Source organism: Drosophila hydei, unplaced genomic scaffold, assembly GCF_003285905.1.
Source record: "Drosophila hydei strain 15085-1641.00,03,60 unplaced genomic scaffold, DhydRS2 tig00000060-arrow-pilon, whole genome shotgun sequence".
Classification (NCBI taxonomy): Eukaryota; Metazoa; Arthropoda; class Insecta; order Diptera; family Drosophilidae; genus Drosophila; species Drosophila hydei.
In genome coordinates, this window is record NW_022045656.1 from 2,821,545 (window position 1) to 2,843,683 (window position 22,139).

The window sequence follows — 22,139 nt, forward strand, 5'->3', positions numbered from 1 at the left end:
AACCGGACGATGACTCAGTCAAGTGATTATGCCGCCAGCTGTTGTTCGCCCAATGCAAACTGGAATGTAAATTAATCAATTTGAAATATTTGAAATAACTATCATTTTTAATTGAGCTCGTTTTCAACTGATATGCAAAATGTTTGCCTAATTGGGTGACCCGAGTGGCTGCCCGATAACTAATTGCACTGCCCCATAGCCCCGAGGCTCGTGATAGATGACATAATCGCAGATATGCGCTTGTGCTATATAACACAAACTATATAATGATCTAATAGAGTCGTTTGCTCAATCAATGCAATTTAGAATATGATTCCATTGGTTTTTAGCTTTTTATATAAATCGAGACTAATGTCGCTTATTAATGCCTGTCAGCTCACGAGACAATTAAAAAATTGTACTACGCTTAGTTCCCATGGTCGGGTATTTATGCCTGCCCCACCTCCTCTACCTGCCGGTATGTCGTTTCAGATTCTATATTTATACCCTGTAAATATTGGGAAAGACTAAGACAGAGTGTGCTTTAGACAGAAGAAGCCTATCTCATGCTAGACAAATTCTAAGAAATATTTAGATGTAAGATCAATAAACTTGAAGGTTTTGTTTCATCTATAAATAATAATATAATATCGGTATATATTAGTTGTTACTATATCGATTTAGTCTTGGTTGATATTCGATGTGATTGTGGATGTAGCCAAATAGCGATGATCTTAGCTTAGCCTTCAATTCCAGCTTTCTTTAACAATGCCTGACTATCAGATTAACAATTGACGGCTATCTTAAAGTCCACACATAATAGAGTAAAGCTGATAATAGGATATCTTCTAGTCGTTCGCTTGTTTCAGACGCTGCTCTGTGCTTTTTACTTTTTCTAAGCGATGACGTTGTCAAACTGGTTGCCCATTGTGTGCGTTTTTATCAGCATTTATTGTTTTGTGACGGTTTTTATTTCCCAGTTGCTGTTATTGTCCGTTCAACTGTCGCTTAATTGACTATGGGGCTGCGATCTAGCCTCTGGTCGCCTCCGCGATTCCTCTCTTGGTGTCTCTTTTTGGCACTGGGAACCCCGTTGTTGGTCTAAACTCTTTTAGCTACTCGCTGCACGTGCAAGCAGGTCTCGCCAGTGCCTTCATCGTTCTTTGAGCGAGGAGTCAACTTATGAAATAGACTCCTCTCTGGTCATCAAAAAATCTTGCGGTGTTTGACTCAACTGCTTTTATATGGGCTCTTCACACACAGAAAACGAGCAACGACTTGTCGAGTTATATAAATGTGGCATTGCTTACCGCCTCGTTATAGAAGTTCTGAACCGCCAGTTCCGGTGGTGGTTAGCTTGATAACCAAGACTTCGGAATGTGTGTACGAAAAAAAGAACAAGCTGGATTCCATTTAATCTTAACTATTGGAGTAGAAGCTTTAGGCAAAAAGTGAAATGTTAAGTTAACTGAAATTAAGTTAAGATCAATTTTTCCTCTTCTATGCAAAAGAAAAGAAAGAAAGTCATGTTTAAATTTTCTCTATTTTCCAAAAATTTAAAAAAAAAAGTGAAGAATTTGGTATTCTTTTTTATTATAACTGAGATGAGTCTTTGGAAATTGAACCAGTCTCATTTATATAACATACATAGACAGTATATTGACCTTCTTTGGCTCTCCAGTCTATCGTTCTTTCAACTCTAGCTACTGATGTCTTGAAATTTGCAATTCAATCCACATAAATTTAAATTTAGCTCACATTTTGTTGCCTCTGTAGATATCCAGTTTCCTGTCTATAATCTAGAACAGCCACGTCTGGGTCCTTAAATCTAATTATAGGTATTTATTTGCGACGCCTTAAAAATCTTAGCTCTACAAAAAAGTATTTGCTAACTCAACAGCTGTTGGGATCTCTGACGCCAGACAGCACGCAGCTGGAGGGCAAAGCGGCTCGTTTTCATTTTCTATTTTCGAATATAAATTGGATGTCTGCTAATTTACAAGTTAAATGTGCGAACTATTCGGATGTTCTTAATTAAATCTGTATAAAATGTAGTTTTAGAGCTTCTGTCTTAGCAGACGCACATTAGTTAGCTTAGCCATACGATAAATCAACGTGTGAGCAATCTCCGTTTGATTGCAAGAGCGATTAGATCAGCGCTTTTACGTATCAGATACCCTATTATCAATGTTGAATTGGGTAAGCCTAAATATATATTGCAGGCAGAGCGATAGGTATATTATTTAATTGTATAATGTGCATATCAAATGGATTTGAACAATCAAATTTATATACTACTATAACTATGATTTATGCTATATGTATATAGTATTCTAAATAAAATTACATAAATATATTCAATTTGTGTAGACTTTTAAAAAGTCTCAGTTCTTCTTTTATACCCTGGAATTTTAGATGAATGAAGTACGCTGAGAAAGAAATTTCTGAAACTTTGTGATATTTCTTTCCTGGTCAAATTCAACCTCTACTTCTATCCACTGTCATCGTTTACCATTGTACTGGATATGTTTTAGTCTATAATTGCTGAACTATTTTAGACCATTTTTTGTCTATTTTTAGTCACATTCCCGACAGGTACAAAAGTAAAGGCCGCAACAATTTTCAGTTATTTTATTTGTCGTTTTTTCGTCTGAATTATATAGTGTTATCAGTAGAACTGCTTATCTGTTGATAAGCGCACGCACACAATTATTTTTATTTGTTGTTGTTTCATTTTGGGCTTTTATGATAAGTTTGTTGATTGGAGGCCGAAGCTTACGGTGCCTGTTTACAATTTGACACGCACTTCAAAGTAAGTGTCAACCTGTGCATTGGTTTGATGAGTACTCGGAGCGTAGCTGACAGGCGTTCAAAATGTTAAGTTTGCCAATCACGTTTGCCTGGCCAACTCCCTTCCCCCCCTTCTCTCTCCCTCTTTTTATTGTACAGTTAGTTATTCAATGTGACTGCCCAAATGAGTCCACAAAAGGCTTTGATAAAAGTCATAAAAAGCATGCGGCAAAAAACAAAAACGCGTCAAAACAATTCCCATAAATACACACACATATATATATCCCCTTATACTTATACAGTTATTTCAGTGCCAAAACATATTCAATAATAATACAATTTAGCAGCAATAATTGGCCATTGAGCCGATGTCTTGTAAAGCGATAGACCGAGGAAGGTAGCTCGGCTAGCTCAACTGGAAGCCTGCCGTTAGGTGTCCAATCAAAGTTTTTCTGGTTCTACTGTTTTCTTATTTGGTCCGACAATTTTTTATTCTTGTACATTGTACGCTGCTTCGCAACGTCTGCAGCAGCAGTAGCAGCGGCAACTATTTCCGGTATTGCAACGCGCTTGCGCAAATGCTCTCTGCCGTTCTCTCTCTTCCTCTATTTCTCTTTCTCTTCATAAGAAACAAAAACCGGTCTCGCATTTGTATTACCACTCGGACTTTCGCTCTCTCCCTCTCTCCTCTGGCTTGCTCTCTTTGCATTTTGATTATGTTGACATTTTGCTGCACACAAACACATACACACACTCGCACACATCAAAACCTATGTACTTGCACACACGTGCACCGTTGTTTATCAGTAAACGTAGTTTCCGTTTGCTGTTCGAAATTCATTGATTGTAAATTGCGCGGCAGTTTTTCGACATCGAAAACGCTGTTTTTGTATTTTGTTATTTATCCAAGACACAATGACTGTCAAACTGAGCTGATAATTTATCGCCAACAGCGCTTTCCGTTTGTGCTATGTGTGTTTTTATGTGTGCTATTTATTAGCTGGCATTGACCCACTGGCAAAACATTGCCTCGCGAGCAGCTGATAACAAGTGTTTCTTGTTGTTGTTGCTTTTGTGGCTGCGCATTTTACAAATATAGCAAAGCCAGATAGTCAGCAGCTGCCATTTTCTGCGCCGCCTAAAAGTATGCTGTGAATAGTTTTGCACACACGACTCTCAAACTGTATAATTAAATATTAAAAAATATATAAAAAAAATTTAAATTTAAAAAATACCGATAAAAAGATTAAAAACTTCAAATAATAATTTAAAATATAAACAGTGTAATGTATAATATAATAAAAAGAAACATAAAGTATAGTATGAGCGAACAAGCAAAATGACAATTATCAAAATGTATTATTTATTTTAATTAATACTAAAAGTAAATAAAAGCTTAAAACAAAAACGGAAAAACTTTTATTTTTTTCACTCATAGTTTCATTGTAAAATTAATAAATTTATAATTTTTATATATTATTCTATTTCATTTACAGCCAAGTATTAAAATGAACAAAAGCAACATTAGCCAAATTTAGTACAATTTCAATTAGTGCTTAAGTCAAAGAAATACAAAGCTCAGCTCTGGAGCAAGCGAGACGGCAGCAAAGCACTATCTCGCTCGTACATCTCGTCTTCTATACAAGGAGGAGAAGACGCGGCAAACACGGCGTCCCCGCGGAGTTACGTTCGCTCTCGCTCCACGCCGCAATCGCCGCATTCGCCGCAGCTGGTGGCGATCGCCGGTCGGGGGGAGGAGTTGGCGATCAATTGCAACGGCAACGGCAACGGTGGCATTCAGCAAACATCAACACCTGGCGCTGCCACATCGGGCTCGTGCCCCCTGCTGCAGCCCCGGCATCATCAATCCGAGCAGCAGTTGTGCAAACGCCGACGCATCTATGCATCCACGGGCAGCGCAGCGAATATTATGATGGACCGCGAATCCCTTAGCGAATGGGCTAAGGACAAGCCGCTCAGCATACTTCAGCTTGATCCGGCGGACCGTGCCGTCCTGCGCATAGCAGGTAAGTCGTGCATATAAGAATATAAAACAGCTGCTAGTTGTTTCTAATTTATATTTCACAATTTTATATGTGGTGTTCCACGATGATATGATATGACATGATAATAGGTAAACTCTTAACTGGTCTGAAACTGAGAGGAGCAGATTACTGTAATTGATATCCATAATCTATAGTTTTGACATTGCTTTGTGATAAAAATTGATCGATAGTTTCAATAAATCGATATGTTTTTTAATTGTCGATTTTGATAGTCACTTTTTAATATCGATACCAATTGATAATATATTGAGTTTTTAATATTGATAGAGACATTCAGAAAATATCAACTTAAAGTTATCGATAACTGTTGATTATATGTACAATGTATCAATAATTTTAATAATATTCAATGATTATAATCGATAATAAGAGCGCATTATATATACAAATATACATATTTAGAAATTCTATTTATCGATATCAATTTTTTTAAGGGGATTCTTAACTTATTGTTATCGATATATTCCAAAGAGAAAAACTTTCACTTTAAAGCTGTTTACTCTATATTAATGCAAATTAAATCGCTTTAGCATAAAAAGGGCTCAAATGCCATTTTATTTAAAAAGGTTTCATTTACTATCATCATGCTCTATGCTTACACATTCATTTCATAATAATCCCATCCCCATTTAGACGGCAAACAATTGTGTGCCAATTCTTTGTTGGCCAAATATTTGCGCTACCCACTTGAACAGGGCTCAGAGACTGCAGTGTTTCGCCTGAATTTCCCACACATTTGCTCGACGCTTGGTTCATTGCACTTATTTTCAGACAGTGCCTGTCAAACTATGCCACAACTCAATGCATTAGGCCACGTAAACTACTGCCGCATTGACATTTTTCCAATACATGGCCAACAGTCTCGCTCCCCCTCTCGCTCTTCTCGTACTCTATATCTCTCCCTCTCTAGTAGCTATTGACGCTCCCGATCCGCTGTTGGAAGTCGCATATTATGCGCTAATTCCACGCCTAACGGTGCAGCCTCCGCTGCTGTCGCTTTTATTCTATTTCTGTGCCGCCGACGGAGTCGCTACGCAGCCTACAGAGTTGGCGGTTGCACCCAGTCCCACCATAGCCCGTCCCGTTTCGCCCCGCCTCTATTGCACGCCTTTTACTAGCGTTTTGTATCTGGCCATGTTTTTATTTTTTTTTCGCTGCGTTTTTCATACACTTGAAGGAAGGGTATTCTCACTTTGTTCTTCTCTTTAAATCATAAAGAGTAAATGAATATGTATAGTAAATGTATATAGTATAGTTTAGTATATATATATAATACATATGCTTTAATAAGCATCAATAGTTTATTTGATTTTGCCTTTTTGTTCCTCCACTCATCTATCTAGGTATTTGTCAAAGCCGTAAAAGGCAATCTGTTTCTCATATTCCCCAAACTCTTGTTTTTATAACATATAAACTATATCTTGGTATAGTAAGAGTATCTCTGTGTCGTCTGACTTAAAAGATTTTCTCGCTTTTATTCTTTTTTGCAATTGCAACATAAAAATTGAAATTTATGTCGCCGTCATTGGTTGCCTCCGCTGAGGGCATTGTTCGGTTAACAAACAAATTTTTGCTGCCAGCTTTTTTGCGTATTGAGTTCACTGAATGCTCTACAATACTTACATATGTATTTATTTACATCAGGTTCTTAGCTATTTGTGACCCGTTCCCCAGCTCTTGACGGAGCTGCAATGGAGTGGAATGTGAAATGTGTTTGCTTGGATTTAGTTGATTTAGTTCAGGAATTTCTACAATACAAATTTCTATTTGATTTTGATGTGGGTTTAAATTAAAATTGTGTTTTCAAATGTGAATGGAAGAATTGAGAAATTCTACAATAAAAGATTACAAATATTATTAGATGCTACAGTATATTGAGCAATGCTTAAAAGGTCAACAATTTGATCCAATTTATATTAAAGATATAGAAGAGTGGGTAACTGTTAAAAAGGGTAAATTTTAGAGAAAATTTGTAATAATGTTAAGTAAACTCTGACTCGATATTTAATGACTCTTATCGATCATAAACAGAGTGAATTTTGAAACCATATTACTTTGGTTTTATAATTCAATTTCAATTAGAGCATATTGAAATGATATAATATAAATATTGAGAATATCTCGGTTATCTAAATAGAATATCGCAACAATATTTCAATTTTCTGTTATGTCAGCCAAAATCGATTTTTATCGATGTACAAATCTAGATTCGGTCTAGATACCCTTGTTGGGTTGGAGATACTTTCTTTTGGGTCTGCCTGACAGTTGTTAAAAAAAACTATTTAACATAAAAAATTAATTTTGGCTTAGGCCTCTGCGAACTACATATTTCGTATATAGATTGTCATAAGTTTCCCTTTTAACACATTTTCGAACCATAACATTTTTAAGCTTTCGAAGCATGGCCAATATCTTTTTTGGCTACTTTTATGAGCTGTTCGAATGAACATAAATAAAAAACAAACAAATTAATCGGATGTGGGCTGATCTCTCTTTTAGATCTTGATCTTGACTCATCAGCTAAATTCGATCAACTCTTTGCAATAGTTCAAGTTCAAATAGGTAATAGCTAATCCCCAGTTAATGTGACCTTGGCTTTTCAATAATTCAACACTTTTTCCACTTTCCGTTCCGCCTACAAAAGAACCACGCCCACAAATATGTAACATTTAATGGGGAAGAAAAAACCAGACTTAAGACAAGATTGCAATGAAAACGAAAATCCGCTTCAGGCTAGAAAAATAGCTACGCTGATTGAGATTGACAGCTGGCGGCTGGCAGCTGGCACTGAGGGCGTGGCACACACGCACGCACACACACATACAGGCTAGTAGACAGATAGACAGACACCCACGAATGGCGGGGAAGTTGCGTAGGCTTCAAAAATTGAATCGATTTGCAACAATTTTCAACGTTTGTTAGACAACTTTTAATGTGGCAAAGTTTTGCATTTGCATTTGTATTTTGTTGTTGCAGTTGCTTTTAGAGTTTTAATTAGCCCTGAGCCAGTTAACCCACACACAGATACACACACACCCACCCGCTTTGTATTCGTGTAACGGAAAAACTTGGCTGCAAACAAAACAGTTTTTTTGATTCATCAATTCGCATTTAGCTTATAAACTCTACACCCACGCCGATTCAGCCAACAGGGGCACCTCGTCCCTCTCACCTGGCGCATCAATTCATTCATTCAATCATTCAACATAATTTTTGTGCTTTGTTAATAATTTGATCAAACATCATTTGTTAAAAGCGCTTTAATTTATGCCTATTTTAAATACAGTTTAGGTAGTCTCTTCTCTTCTCATCTCTCTCTCTCTCCCTCTCTCTCTCTTATAGACTTCAACTGTCTCTTTCTTTATCTATATATCTATTTAGTACGCCTGCGCGACGTTTCCGTTTTTGGTTGCGCCAATTCTGCGGCTCAAAATCTGTGGTGCGCGTGGGCTGCAATTTCTGACACCATTCGCCGGTTAGATAATTCGCTTTGCATGCTCTAACAGGGGTATATTGATTATATCGGTGGCATGGTCAGCTCATACAGGTTTTGGCTTTCCTGCTTTTATTACACGATTTCTAGTAAATTTACATACTTGGCTTATGGTTCTAATCCCACTCTAACTTATGTGAGTGCAATCAAAAGTCTTAGCGAAAGCGCATAGAAGAAAAATATGCTACTTAAATAACGCAAAAAGTTATCGATAAGTTAATAGTAAACTCGATAATTGTATGTACCGAATGTATATTAATGCAGATTCCATAATTTGAATTGCTATCGGTTATCGGTAAATCAATGTTTGTCTGATAGAAGAGTTTCGATGCATTTACATAATTATCGATTAATCATTACTTATCGCTGACAATATTACAAATATATAAATAAATTGATAATTAGATAAATGAGTAGAAATATAAGCTTATATTATATTTAGATATTATATTATATTTAGATCGATATATTGTTATCTTGAGCTATTTAAATATGTTCTTTACAATAAGGGTATTCGATATTGAAACTAAGCTAAGAGATTTCTTTTATATTTCCAAAAAAATGGTCGTTACGCATTGATCGCTCAAATTACCTATTTTAGCCGCAATGCCCATAAAAAATGCTCCTATGCTGTCACAGCCTTAAAAACAACCCAGCATAAGCTTTTATTTTTAGCTTGTTATCGGGCGGTAGCGCGTTATCGATAGCTTCCCATTGAGCGACAGGCCAAACCCCTGAATTGCAGCTGACTTTATAGTTATTTAGCATATTTCATTAATAAATTTCATGACTTGCCTCTAGCCGTGTTCAATGGAATCTCGTAGATCTATTCGAGCTACTTGCTATGCGGCTCACAAGTGAAACGTGTGCACTGTTTTAATGTTTAATTGGCCTGGCAACAGGCCCCGTACCGGAAGTACAGTTGAACCGCTGCCAGAGTTGTCGGTTGATTGAAAAATAGTTAGCGTGTGAAATGTTCTGCTTTTTATTTGATTATTTTATTTGCAGAGCGGGAGAATATAGATTTAAATAGGAGAAGACGTAAATCTTATACAGAAAGTCTGAAATGTAGATTAGACTATGGTTATATAAGGTAATGAAAGGCGTTGCTTTAGCTCTAGCTTTTCTACTGCACAATAAGTGAAAGTTAATGGGAGTTATATAATAGATTTATATATATGTATATCAGAACCGATTTTTCGAAATTTGTATATTAAAATGTCTCCGAAAGATTTATTGAGTAATTAAAAATTTAATTAAATAATTTAATTAAAAATTGGAGTTAAATATTATTTATTCATAAAATGTTGCAATTTAAAATTTATTTCAAATTCATTCCCAATGTTAACGTTATTATACTTACAATAAAAAGGTTTTTTAAGGGTATTTTAAGGTAATTTTAAGGTATTTTTATTACCAAATTTCATGCCGAAAAGCAAACTGAGCAGATTTTTCTTTCTTATACTTTTCATATAAGCTTCACATTCCAATTTGATGGAGTTATAAAAAAAGAGACTAAAAACATTAAGTTATACATAAAGTTACGGGAAATTGAATGAAATTTCTCATAATATATGATGGGCAATGTGATATATAGGTATCCCTTACTATGTAAAGGTTAATTGTTTAGCTTTTATCAAGGCTACAAAGTTCCATGGGCTGAAATGGGAGCATCCAATAAAATGTTTAGAACTCATGAGATATATACAATAGATTTCAACTACTTGAGAGGCAAAAACACATCAATAAATAGATGCAGAACTGCGCTTTAGATCAACAACTATTGGTTAACACTTAGATTTCTAATGTCTGTTTCAATATTTGGCAACCGAGCGAGTATTGCGCAGTCAGGGATATAATACTTCAGATTGCTGCTCGTCGTCTTTTTGTAATTTGTGTGTCTTTTAGGGTATTTTCTTCTTTTTTGCTCTTGTTGTTTTTTTTATCGTTTTTATTTGGTGTTCTTTAGTGTTTTTATTTCGGCATTGTGCTTTGTTTTGTATCTTATAGATACGCCTACTACTGCGGGCGTACATAACACGATGCTGTTAATTGAAAACTGATAACTGTGTGAGCACCCACTCCCGCCCCCAGCAGCCCACAACCCGGGAACAGTTGTTGCACTTGGAATCTGCTTCTGTTTGGTAGGCACGTTGTACTCTCCAGCTGTATTTTCTCTCTCTTTTTCTCTCTCTCTTTATTTTTGCTGCTTGTTGCTATTTTCCTTGATTTCGTTTTGGTTTTTTAATTGTCATTATGTATGCGTGTCGTTCGACCATATCGCGGGGCGTGTTGTCAAATCTGGCGTGTGTATGGGGTATTATATCTATATATATATATATAGATATATATAAATATATGTGTTTATATGTGTGTGTTGATATCTCTAATTAGTTTTCAATTCAATTTGCATTTTACTTCCGTCCCGCTCGCTCTTAAGCCAAACGTTAATTAACCGTTTGGAAATTATGACAATTTTAAGTGCCTGTGAATTTAATTTGAATTTAACGAGTTAGTCAGACGCAAATAACAAAAATACAAAAAAAGTTAAACAGATCCGAACTGACCAAAAATAAATCTATAAATCGATTAGAAATAATGATCTTCGTTGACAATCTGGTGACTATTTTATGTGCATTGCCTTCATAATTAGCTGGTCGAGTGAGTTATGTTCGGGCTCGAAGTATAGCATCTTGAAGACTGAAGGTCAGCTGTCTTATGGGTCGCATTTCTAACCAAATTAACTTTCCAGTTTTTTCGCTTCTCAGTCTGTCAATTTTTCCAGCTCCCTCGATGTTTACTATTTGTACACATCTTTCATATCACTCCGATACTTTTTTATCTGCTTCCAACGAAGGCTGTGTAAACCATATGGCATAGTTCCCTCGCTGACTGTGGCTCTTCGTGTTTCGCATTTTGTTGCTGTGACTCATTAAGATAAGCAACTTTATGTGTCAATTTGTCAACTCTAAAAAAAAAAAAACAGAAAACAAACAAACAAACTGACATCGCAAACTCTTAACGGAACAGACAATTTATTTTGGCTATGTGTCTCTGTGGATATGCCAAAAATAAACGTTGATCAAAAGCCCGTTTGCCGCCCTCTGCGCAATTCGATCTAAACTGATCTGGCAAATAAGAGTGCTTGACGTAGCAAACGCCCTGTAGCTGAGCTGAGCCAAAGTATTTGAAAGATGCCACTTTACCTTTTATATTAATGGGGTTTTTGTGCATCTGACTAAGCTTTTAACAGCTTGTAGAATCTTTACGTAATATATATATATATATATCGAAAACTCTGCTCACCCTAAAAAATCTCAGCTAGTTTTAATAGTAAAAAATATGTTTGCGACAAATATGTTTGAAATTATCATTTTTTTAATAACGTTTATTAATATTAGAGCCTTAAAGTTCATTATTCAATTATATCAAATATGAAAACTAATATTCAATAAAGATATTAGAACAAATTTTTAAGTTTACTTTTAACTCTAAGAATCTTCATTGAGCCTTTGTCGTTCATTCCTTGCATCTCTTCAGATAGATCTTCTTGTATTCTACTTTTAAAGAAACTTGCACAAAGTTAAGAAAGTTTAAGTTGATCAAGAGCTTACGTAAATGTTGTACTTATTTTGGAATTTAAGTCTGGAATATATATTGACTTTACACAACTTGCATAGCAATAATTAAGGGCTCGAGCTCTGGGGAAGTCTGAATTTATTGAGGTCTGTTTAGAGTTAAACTTGTAATTTGTTTTTAGCTGCTGTTTTTACAGAGTATCTAAAAAAATACTAAATTGAATGGAAACTGATATAAACCATAAGACAATACATAAATGTATTTGCATTGCATTGTACACAAATATTTAATTACGCTACTAATTGCCATTGACGCCGACAACAATCAAACACTTTAACCAATATGCGAGGTCAAGAGACTTAACTCCTCCCTAGCAGCCCCTACTCTACTTTAGTGTCTGCCTTAAAGCAGATGTTGTGCAATGCGTCAAGTGTCTCAATACAATAACACAAGTGTTTTCTTCTTCTTTTTATTTATATATATTTTTTTCATACATTTTTTGTTTTGTTTTTTTTTCTTGCTGTTACGCCCACAACTTCAATCGAGAAACTTTCAGAGAAAAATGCAATGAGATCAGCGACCAATTCCTTTAGTTAAAAACAAAAAAATTGCAACAACAACGAAAGCGATTATCATTTTTGTGTTTGGGTTTATTTATGGCCTGTTATACATATCACAGCTGTTGTCTGTGTGGGAGGCAGTTGTCCATGACGTCATTGTGGCTAAAACGAGCTTGCGAAACCAGTTGGCCTTTTGACAAAGCCAACAACAATCGCGCAAATCATTTAAATGACATTACACGCAAATGAAACGTAAACAAGTTAAAGATTGTAAGCAGAAACCCGAATACCTGGCTTGAGCATACCCTAGCATCTAAAGGGGTATGCCAACTGAATCTGAAAGTAAGAAGAGGTCTATGAGTATAGCTGAAATGACAGAATTGAATAGAAATTATCGATAAAATAAGAATGTCAAGAATAAAGGATTATCTTATCAGACTTATCGATATTAGAATCTATTGAGCATACAAGAATGTGAAAATGAAAGTATTAGAGATAAAAGGTAATAGATAATAGCATCTATCGGGCATGTGAAGACTAAGGAATGGAATGTATGCTAATAAAGTTAGGTTGTAAGAATTATATCGATGTGCTGGCTTCATTTTGCTAAGTACTTACAATTTTCATTCGATGTATCAAGGAAAGAAGTTAACAGTTTAATTCACAGTAAATTCACTGAACGAAGTTATTTAAAATGAAAACTTAAAAAATGGGAAGACGATTTAGTTCTTCTTCTACAGAACGCAAAAAGAAAATCTCAGTAAAAAGATTTATGGGCATTAATAAGTATGAATTATAATTGTCATATACTACAAGATCTTAAGTAATAGCATATTACATATAGAGTTGATGAAGTTGGGAAGTTCAAAGAACAAGATCGGACGTGGAAAATATATCAGGAATGTAGAGAACAAGTAGAAAATATTTAAATATACCTAATTGTATAATTGTAGAGATCTAGAAGTGTAGCTACTCTATGAAACTCAAAACTTCTCTTCATACCCTATATGAAACGAAGAAACTGATATTTAAAACGATTGCAGGAAAAGACTAAGACATGTCTAGACCCAGACTTCAACCTTCATCAATCAAAGTCTTTTGCAAGCCATGTACACACGCTATCCACCATAAAGTCACGTAGATCTTGGCACCCGAGCACGTAATACTTAGGGAATCTAATACACCCTCCAGTGCCTAACATTAAAAGTCAGTACGCCTACTACACAAAACCTGTCTGTAGGTGGGTAAGCGAGTAGCACTTCGAAAGGGGGAGCCTACTGCGACTCGTATTCGGGGTCGCGGTCGGGGTCGGACTCAGTCACTGGGTCACTTGCTGGTGCCCTACTCAATGCCAAAGTGAAAACAAAACAACATGGAAATGCCATTGTTTCAGCTATTGCAAACAGTATGTGAATTATATATACATATATATACATTATTGTTATTCATTCCCAACATCAATCCGACTTGACATATTTCTCCGTTTCGAAATAATTGAGAGCCTAAAAACAATGTCCAGTAATGTCTTCATCTCCAGTTGTAAGCGCATGACGCGCACTTCTCAATAACTCACTCACTAATTGACCGACTGGCTGACTGACTGACCGCCTGACTGACTGACTGACTGAGTAAGTGAGTGATTGAGTGATACTCATCGTATTTACTTTTCGGTTGACGCCCTTCACAACCGGCATATTTTGCAGCACTTCAATTATCATTACGGAAAATTGTCGTCTGACTCTGACTTTGCGTCTGAGTCGTGTCTGGGTTTAGGTCGAGTCTTTGGCTCGACTTCGGCTCGGGTTTGGGCTGGGCTAGCCTGGTCTGGTTTGGTCTGTCCCGTTGCCGGTTTGTCATGAGACGGATGTGGCCTCTGACAGGCGGAATTCAAGTGGCTTGGGCGTCAGCGCGTGGGCAGCTTGTAATAGATGGCAGAGGTGGGTTGACTAGCTTCAAGCTGCTAGTTGCTAGTTGCTCAACAGACGTTTTTCCTCTCTTGGTTTTCGTTGCAAGCGTTTTTGCAAAGCATTAAAGAGTGTTATTCATGACTACTATTCATGCTATTTTTGAAAATTTTAAGAGGAAATTATGTGGACGTGGAACTCTTAACATCTTTGCAATACAACTGTAAATCATGAATAACTATGAATGTTTTGAATACTATTTATAGGTACACTCGTGGTTTGATAGTCACTTGTATCTCTTCTTTTTGAGATGTTTGAAAAAGAAAATTTTAATAAATTAAAGTATCCTACATTCATACTATTTACAGCAAAATTAAATTCTAACTTAACCTAATAATATTCATACAATATAAATTAGAAATTCCGAAATGAGTAACGACATCTTTATAGCAAATACAATTTGTGAGTGCTAATGAGTTTTACGCATTCATGCACTCTTGAGAAGCATCATAAGTCAATTAATAAACAATCAACGCATGTTTCTCAAAACACTCAAGATTTTTATTCATATGCACATATGCAAACGACTCAACAATATATATATATATATATATACATTTAACAACTAACTTTTAACACTGAGTACCCTATATTCATGATTTCAATTTATTAATATAAATACAATTACAATTTCAATTCATATAAATAAATACATATATATTTATATATTTTATGTATATATATCAATATATTTTATATGTATATATACTATACGCTGGAATTGCTATAATAATGATTATTTAGGTGTTATTTTTAAGCTTCAATTATGAATCATTATAATTCCCACGATTTGACATTCTTAGAATATTATTTTTAGTATTTTCTATCAATACTTCGCATTAGTAATAGTCAGTATTTATCTAATATGCATAAATATGTTTAAGAATATAATTAAAAGAGTTTCTATTGATGAGTGTTATTCACAAATATTAAGTACTTACTATTGCAATGTATTAGAAAACCATAGAGAAGATAAGAAGTACTAGTAGTTCTTATGATTAATGTTTTAAGTATTAGTCATGAATACTATTATATGTTATTCATGTGGGTACTCGAATGAAAGTATATATATATATGAGGATTCTGTTAGTCTTAGCTCTGAATAAATGCGAGCTGGAAATGAATTATTTCTAATAATAATATTTCATACTTAATGTTCTATGTACATTGAGATATATGAGTATCGTTCACGAATAACCTGCAATTGAGCTAAAACACTCAAAACAATTCATTTAAATAAAGCTCGAATCATTTGTCAAGTATTCATCCTTGCCGCTGGCCTTCCACGAGCTAAAAAACTTGGCTTTAATCCGCAGTTCATGAATACAAAGAAAAAAAAAACATTATGAATAAACGGCAAGTTGAACTATATGTCTAACTGTTGCCCAACTGTTTACTAACTGTTGTCAGGGGTAGGGGGTGTGGTTGACCACCCTCGCGTGGGTTTGAACTTACCTTGGTGGTGGCCACATTAGCTAGTTGGCGTGCCTGAAGGCAATTGAAAAGGCTTAAGGCAGCCGGCTGGCAATTAAATCAACTGCCAATTGGAAATCAGCTCAACCGATTTTGCGACTAATTAAAAATGAAATTTGCGTAAGCGCGCATTTAAACACCCACACAAATATCTATACACACACAGCCACACTCACCCGACACTTGCACAGTTATATAAAGTGCAGCTCGCAATCTGAATAACGCACTTGTATTGATTAAGGCCGGCCACTTGAGCTTACAAAGAGCAGGCGCTGCACAAGTGGGCTGCTCTAATAAGCGACAGCGGGAGAGAGAGGCACAGACAGAGGCAGTGCTGGAGAGCTTGAGCTTATATCTAGATGTCAGAATCACTCGAGTGCGACCAGCGCATGCAAATGAATGAAAGGCAAAAAACTAAGAAACACAAAAACAAACACACACAGCCACACACAAACACACTCACTCACACCCAGTGAGCTTTAGCTTTAAGCCTACTCATTTGCACTCCCGTTTGGAGTGTGGCTTAGTCACGACTTCCAAGGCTTTTGAGCCGCTACTGACTCATTCATGTGACAAAACTTTGCTCAATTTCGGCATCAATTGCCATGCATTTCCGTTAATTGAAGCGCACAGCTGTTATGTGATCAATGTGGTTCAGCTTTCCATTTTATAAGACTGCACTCAATAACTGTTGTATTTTGTCTTCGTTCATAATGTACTGTGACAACTGCATTGGCCAAGTGCTCCGTCTCCCTCTCCCTCTCTCTCTCTAACACACGCACTGCAACTTTCAAAGTGCTCAGCTGTTTCGGCAGTCGCTCTCACGCGCTCTCCGACCGTGCGCTCTCCCGTCTCTCTTTCTCTGTCTCTCTTTCGACTGAGCTGCATTTTAACATTTTTATGGATTCTTCAACTATTTTTACACCTCATAGATTAGCTTTGCCGTTTTATGTGTTACACACACACACACAAACACTAAAAAGAATTATAATTTGTTTCTTTTTGGTCAGTACTCTCAATTCTAATGGCGTTCCAGTTATCGCACCCGCATCGCAGATCCGCTGCTTGTTTATATTTTGCTAAGTTCATTTTCTGGCTATTTTCGTATGGCGAGTGAAATAAGGAAGTGAATGTATTCAAAGAGGGCACGAACCACTCTCGCGCGGCGTCTTGCTGAATAGCCGATGCTTAGTGTTGCTTCTTTTTTCAGCCCGTTCTGCAGCGCACCAAATTAGGGCTTTTTGTTTATTAACGGCCATGACCATTAGCGGTTTATTTTCTCTTCTCTTTCTTTTTTTTTGGTCAATTTCTTATTTCTAACATTTTCGCTGCCAACCCACATGCTTGACCGCAGCTTTTTGCCAATTCCGCCCGCAGTTGTCGCAATTAAAAACCCGCAGCAAAAGGCGAAGAGCGCATTTGTTGACCAAATATGTGGCATTTTTTGAGTGAGCAAGTGAGTGAGTGAGTCTCTCGTCTGGGTCATTCATACATGTGTAGCGACTCGAAGAGCTTAAGCCCTGGTGCTCCCACGATCGCGCTCAGCCCACACACACACGCATACATAAAGTCACACAGCAGCACTAGCGGAGAGCAAAAGACAGAGAGGCAGAGAGAGAGAGAGAGAGAGAGAGCGTGTGATTGCGAGCGCTACACCTGCTTAGTTCACGCACACACACTCATACTCATACTCATACCCAAACACTGGCATACACATGCATGCAGTCGACGCTCGCAGCTCGCAGCTCGGCACCCATTCGAAATCGTTGTTTGCGCTCTGCCCGTGTTCTCAGTCCAATTTGAACAACGATACCGAGCGGTTGGCGTCCTCTGCAATCAAATTATTTTCGTTATTTGAGTGTCCGAACAGACAGCAGCAGTAGCAGCAGCGACAGCGACAGCAACAACTACAACATCAATTTGTAAATTTCTGCTGCCGCTGCCAACGCACAGCCGTTTTTCTAACTTGGCCCTAAGCAGCAGCAACAACAACGCGAAAAAAAGTTGTCGTGTGTGTGAAAAATTGTGCAAAGTGCGCAGAAAAGAATTCAAATCATAAAAAAGCGTAATAATTCCCACAATATCCGCAAGCCACTATAAAAATAAAGTGTGTTTATCTTAGAAAGAAACAAAAAACTATAAATAATAGTGACTTAAATCAATTGATTAACTGATCGAGTGCGTGTTGCCTGTTGCTTGTTGCTTATCAGCCTCATAAAAATGAAATAAACGCACTTTAAATTGGCAGCTGTATTTGCACGCTGCTTCTTCCAGTTGTCCATTTGCGCTCGTGTGTGTGAGTGTGTGTGTGTGCGTGTGCATTTTTCAAATATTTGCCAGATCTCAACTTCGAAAGAGACGCCCAAGAAACTTCTTTAGCTTTGCTTCAAATTTTTTGTGTGTTTTGTGTGGTTGTTTTTGCCATTTCTGTTGGCTGGCTTTTCATTCAATAACCAGTTTCTTTTTGTTGTGTGTGTTCGCCTTCCTTTTTTTTGAGTTTTGTTTTCTTTATTCTTATTTTCGGTACCTTTTTCAACATTTTGTTCGGCTATGCGCCTGCGTGCACGCACAGATTTGATTTCCAGCGGAATTGCCCGCAAATTAGTCATGCCAAACGCACTGTCTCCAGCGTCTCAACTGCTAAAGTCTACCTGAGTAGTTAGTTCTTTATATTTGTCCGTTTGCTTGTCCGTCACATTCTTTAGGCTCCTTGCACACATGCCAGACATAGTTTTGAGTGCGCGCTCTTTCTCTCTTTCGATCTCACTCTCACTACCGCTCGCCCGCTCTTTCTGACTTAGAACAATGCAGCACACAAATTGAGCAACGTTTTGTTGTTTCTTTCGAATGCAAGTTGAGCGCGCTCTCGCCTAAGCTTAGGCCTGGCTTGGAGAAAAGCGACTGGAAGAAAACATGTGTGAGACACAAAAATAACTGTGCCACACAGTGTTGGAAAAAGTGCAAGGGAAATGAGTGATGTGAAAATTAGTAAACAAGAAACACATTTTTATGAGTTATTGTGTGAATTTTTGCATGTGAATAAAAAATACAGCAAAAACAAAAAAATATAAACAAAAGAATAAGAAAATCAAATAAAATAATACAACATTTTAGAAGTGAAAACGAACTGAAGAAAGTTGCAAATTAAATAAATTAGAAACCAATTATGCCAAACCAATTGTCAAAACACAAAAACAATATATTTTGGTTAAATTTAAAAATAATGCAAAATTGAGTAAAAGTGCAATGCAAAACGAATTCATTTGATAATTTTTGTCGTGCGAAAACTAAAAACAATGCACAATAACAAATGGAAGCAATAAACAAATTGAAAATATCAACAACAAGTAGACAAGCACGAGAGAAACTGAAAAATATATATTTGTATGGGTATCTTTTGCGCCGAGTATCTGTATCTGTAAATGTATCTGTGTTTTGTTGTGGATGGCCGGACGGTATCTAATCAGCGCGACAGCCTGTCTCATTGGCCAGCTGCGTGTTGCGTGTTTCAACTATTATTTATGTAGTTATTTATAAATGTATTATGGAAGTTGCAAGTTGAAAGAAAGGGCGGCAGAAGCAGCAGAAGCCGTTGCTGTCACCCCAACTGCTGACCTCATGCAATCGAGAATGCAAAATGAACAACAAAAATTTATCAAAGAAATTCCATTTGTAATTCAACTTGAATAAGCACCTAAAAATAAAAAGTGAGCTTCACTCTTGTCGCAAATGAAAGTACATATTTTTTATGGCCATTGTTCAGTTTTAAGTGCAGCAAAAAATGAAATATTTGTATGCTTATAAGAAGACAGGAGGAGACAAACAATTTAGAGCATAGAGCTCACTTTTACTGCGCTTTTGTATCAGTGCTTGTCTGCAATTGTATTTGTATCTCTAGCACGCTAGCTGTCACAGCAGCTGCGCTGTCTGATTTCAATTTATCTTTATAATTTCAATTTGCGACCCGTGCCGCACCCGGGGAGACAATTGACGCCCATACCCTACATAACCTTTGAAAGGTCAGAAAAAGTCATGGAGTTCATGAAAAAAGTGAGCTCTAAATGATACTTGTACATATGATAGGTGCAATCCGATCTACTATATGACTAAGTCAAAGAAATATGATAATAATATTCCGTTATTTATATTATTCAAATGTAACTCTATTGTAGAGGAAACAACTCATATTGATTGGAAAGCCAAAAGTAAATTTACTAAACAGAGCATTGCCTTTGAATATACAGAAAACTCTACAAATTTCGGAGTGAGATTTTTCTTAAAGTAAAATAAAGTCTAGAAAAAAGTCAACGTCTAATTAGATTTACAACCTGACAGCTTTTTTTCTTAAGAATTCACTGTGTGGGGTTTCAATCATGGACCTCGTGACTTCTGTCGCTTATGTGCAGTAGCAAAAATGCTTCAAAGAAGCTTATTCGCTTCAGTAGTTTTTGTTAATAGGGAAAAATACATTTTTATAAGAAACCATAATGGATCTCTGCAAATCAAGTCTTCTAGCTCGTTAAGCCTTCTATGTGATATAGTTGTTTGTATAGGGTATTTGAACTTCTGCCCGTTCATTTTCATTCTCTTTATTTTGTTTTTTGTCAATTGTCTGTAGTTTGTCGGGACAAACAGTTCAAGAGCCGGACGACAAAATGCAGAAACAGCGAGTCGTTCGTCATTTGCAGAAAGCATATAAAAAGAAAGATACACACACATACACTAAAAAGATACAAAAGATACTCGCGAGCATGTGCAAAAGATACAAATGCTGCGTAGCCGGCGGCTGAGTTGGTTTTTTTTTTTTTGGCTGCCAGCCAATTGGAACAAAATGCCGACAAGAAGAGATTTGCAAATAGACTTCCTCAACAAAAACCACGCGAGTCAACAAAACTTTTACTCACATTTTATTGCACTTGATTTAAATTTTTGTTTTATTTTGCAATTCGATTCGTTTATTTGATTTCACGTTCAAGTACGTTGCGCTGACTCATGCAGTTAATTTGCATCTCTCTGGAAACCAACTCGCAATTCGCAACTCCAAGTTTAGCCTTTTTAATTTCGTTTTGTCAATCAGTCAGTCAGCGGAGCAATAAAAATAAAATCACAAAGTGCCATCCACAAAAACAAGCGAAAAAGAAGAGAAAAATACCCGAAAATAAATAAAAGAAAACTGCAGCAAACGTGCTAAAAATAATAATCAAGAAAGATACGCGCAAGCGAAAGTATTTCATGACAACGCAAGATGACATCGCATTCCTATTATAAGGATCGTCTCGGCTTCGATCCCAATGAGCAGCAGCATGAGCCGGGTAATCATCACAACAGCGGCGGCGGCGGCGGCACCAATTCGATGAAACGGAGCAGCTCCAGGCAGACTCACCATCATCATCAGAGCTATCATCATGCCACAACGACGAGCAGCTCAGCCGCATCGCCTGTTGCACGAATCTCTGTCTCCCCTGGTGGCAACGGCACCCTCGACTATCATCAGGTTCAGCGGGAGCAACGCGATCGGGAACTGTACGCCAATGGCCATAACAGCAGCAGCTCTCATCATTACCATCATCATCAGCAACATCAGCAGCATCATCCGAGACATTCGCATGGACTGATCGAGGCTAGTCCGGCGGCCAAAAAGGCCAAACACTCGTCAACGCAGGCGCAGCCACAGGGCGGCTACGAGGATGCGTTGACCCAGTTTAAAGGTACCATGTCCATTTGGGATCATTTTATTGAAGATTGGGATATCATGCGTAAGTCGGCAAAGGTTCATTTTATCAATCGAGTTGTTTGTTACTCGTTCGTTTGGCCGTTACTCGTTAATTGTTACAAGCTGCCAGGCAGGCTGCCCATCCGGACGTTCAACTAACTGGAATGCTTTAATACGCTGCTCGTTACTCGTTGCCTATTGAAGACTAGAGAGTGCTGTCTCTTATGCTATTTAACCAGCTATTCGTTACTCGTTTCTCCATACTTGCGAGATTCTGTTACCCAGATTGATATACTAAACATAGATTTAAGAACCTTCTTCTAGTACAAGTGCGATAGAATGGGCATTTCTTGTCTATTTATTGTACCTAATTTTTATTTTCTATTTGTGACTCACTACTAGAATTCTCTACTATTTGAAACCCCTTCTTCTCGTTACTCCTTACCCATTTTTTTTACGACTAGCAACTTGCAACATATCATTCAGTCACATGCGAGTATCTTTACTCATCAAGAAAATAAA

The 22,139-nt window shown here is 36.9% G+C and overlaps 1 protein-coding gene and 1 long non-coding RNA gene across 25 annotated transcripts in view; one reads left to right on the top strand and one right to left on the bottom strand.

Annotated features, from left to right (window-relative positions):
- LOC111592244 (microtubule-actin cross-linking factor 1) overlaps nucleotides 1-22,139 on the top strand; it is a 98,192-nt gene that overhangs the window by 4,064 nt on the left and 71,989 nt on the right. For 12 of the 24 annotated variants that reach the window (XM_030222655.1, XM_030222651.1, XM_030222659.1 and 9 more), the window contains exons 1-2: nucleotides 17,681-17,969; nucleotides 20,982-21,612. In XM_030222655.1, the coding sequence (XP_030078515.1) occupies nucleotides 21,150-21,612 (463 nt within the window). In that variant the 5' untranslated portion in view covers nucleotides 17,681-17,969; nucleotides 20,982-21,149. Of the gene's footprint in view, nucleotides 1-4,265; nucleotides 4,797-17,680; nucleotides 18,012-20,981; nucleotides 21,613-22,139 lie in introns of those variants that run through there. The other 12 variants (XM_030222663.1, XM_030222674.1, XM_030222676.1 and 9 more) reach the window with 4 other exon arrangements.
- Nucleotides 15,699-16,139, bottom strand: LOC111592163. Its single transcript, XR_002750925.1, has 3 exons — nucleotides 16,081-16,139; nucleotides 15,887-16,003; nucleotides 15,699-15,734 (listed from the first exon to the last, which is right to left on the bottom strand). It is a non-coding gene; the product is annotated as an uncharacterized LOC111592163 (long non-coding RNA).